The sequence below is a fragment of the Pteropus vampyrus genome, unplaced genomic scaffold, assembly GCF_000151845.1.
Source record: "Pteropus vampyrus isolate Shadow unplaced genomic scaffold, Pvam_2.0 Scaffold499, whole genome shotgun sequence".
Taxonomy (NCBI): domain Eukaryota; kingdom Metazoa; phylum Chordata; class Mammalia; order Chiroptera; family Pteropodidae; genus Pteropus; species Pteropus vampyrus.
The window spans coordinates 109,530-110,434 of record NW_011889280.1 but is presented as its reverse complement, the minus strand read 5'-3'; the positions used below and the strand labels follow the sequence as shown (position 1 = coordinate 110,434).

The window sequence follows — 905 nt, the reverse complement described above, 5'->3', positions numbered from 1 at the left end:
GATGGCTGTCCTGTGTTGCTACGACTCTCCAGAGAACACGTTTTCCCGCTTTGCCTCTGTGTCTCTGATGTCACACACGATTCTTTCTCCCATGCTGCTCACACATTTAAATGACTCAAACACACGGTGCTGTGACTGCAGGCCCCGCCACTCCCCGCGCGTCAGGCCTAGGGTCCCCTGGGGCCACTGCTGAACACTGGCACATGGCAACCGGGCAAGGACTCAAAGACTCTCGGGAGATAGGGAATTTTGGGACCCTGGGGACTCCGTGTGGGCAGGGGCACGCACGCGAACATGTGACAACTCGACCCTTCCCGTCCTCTGCTTGGGGTCCTCAGGAGAAGCCAGTGTGGGACACGCCGGTCGGGCAAAGAAAATCGTACCCACAACGCACCTGAGTGTTTGTCTTTAAAATTTATTGACACAGTTTCCCGCGAGGGCTGTAGTCGAGGCATCACTCGAACGTGATGTGCACAGGACGTGTGTGGCGCCGTGACCCACTGCTGCCGAATCCCGGAGCGTGTCCCGGAGGGGCTGGAGGGTGCTCTGCGACAGCTACAGGAACCTTATCCCAGCTCCAAACTGGACGCCGTCACATATCCTAGAAGGAGGGCATAAAATCACCACTGTGGCCTGCTCTGCTGGCCCGGCCCCTTCCACAGCCCGCAAGCCCTCCCGGCCCGGAGGCCCCTTTCTTTCCTCCCTTACAAACTGAGGCCTGCTCCTCCGGCACACCTGCCTCCCTCGCCACCGTCTCCAGAGACCGCATTCAGCACGACACGGGGCGACAGAATGCTGCTGGCGCCCAAGCGATGGTGCCACGAACTGCCTCCAGCACAAAGTTCAGCAAGCATTTCTAAACCGTTCCCACTTCTGCAAAGGTCGGGAAGCCTAATCGTCGAGCG

At 59.2% G+C, this 905-nt stretch overlaps 1 protein-coding gene across 1 annotated transcript in view; it reads right to left on the bottom strand.

Moving 5' to 3' along the window:
* Positions 1 to 395: 395 nt before the first annotated feature.
* The window catches only part of SAMM50 (SAMM50 sorting and assembly machinery component), a 28,320-nt gene continuing 27,810 nt past the window's right edge, over positions 396 to 905 (bottom strand). The window contains exon 15 of the mRNA XM_023524840.1: positions 396 to 601. Coding sequence (XP_023380608.1) covers positions 556 to 601 — 46 coding nt within the window. The 3' untranslated portion in view covers positions 396 to 555. The remainder of the gene's footprint in view (positions 602 to 905) is intronic.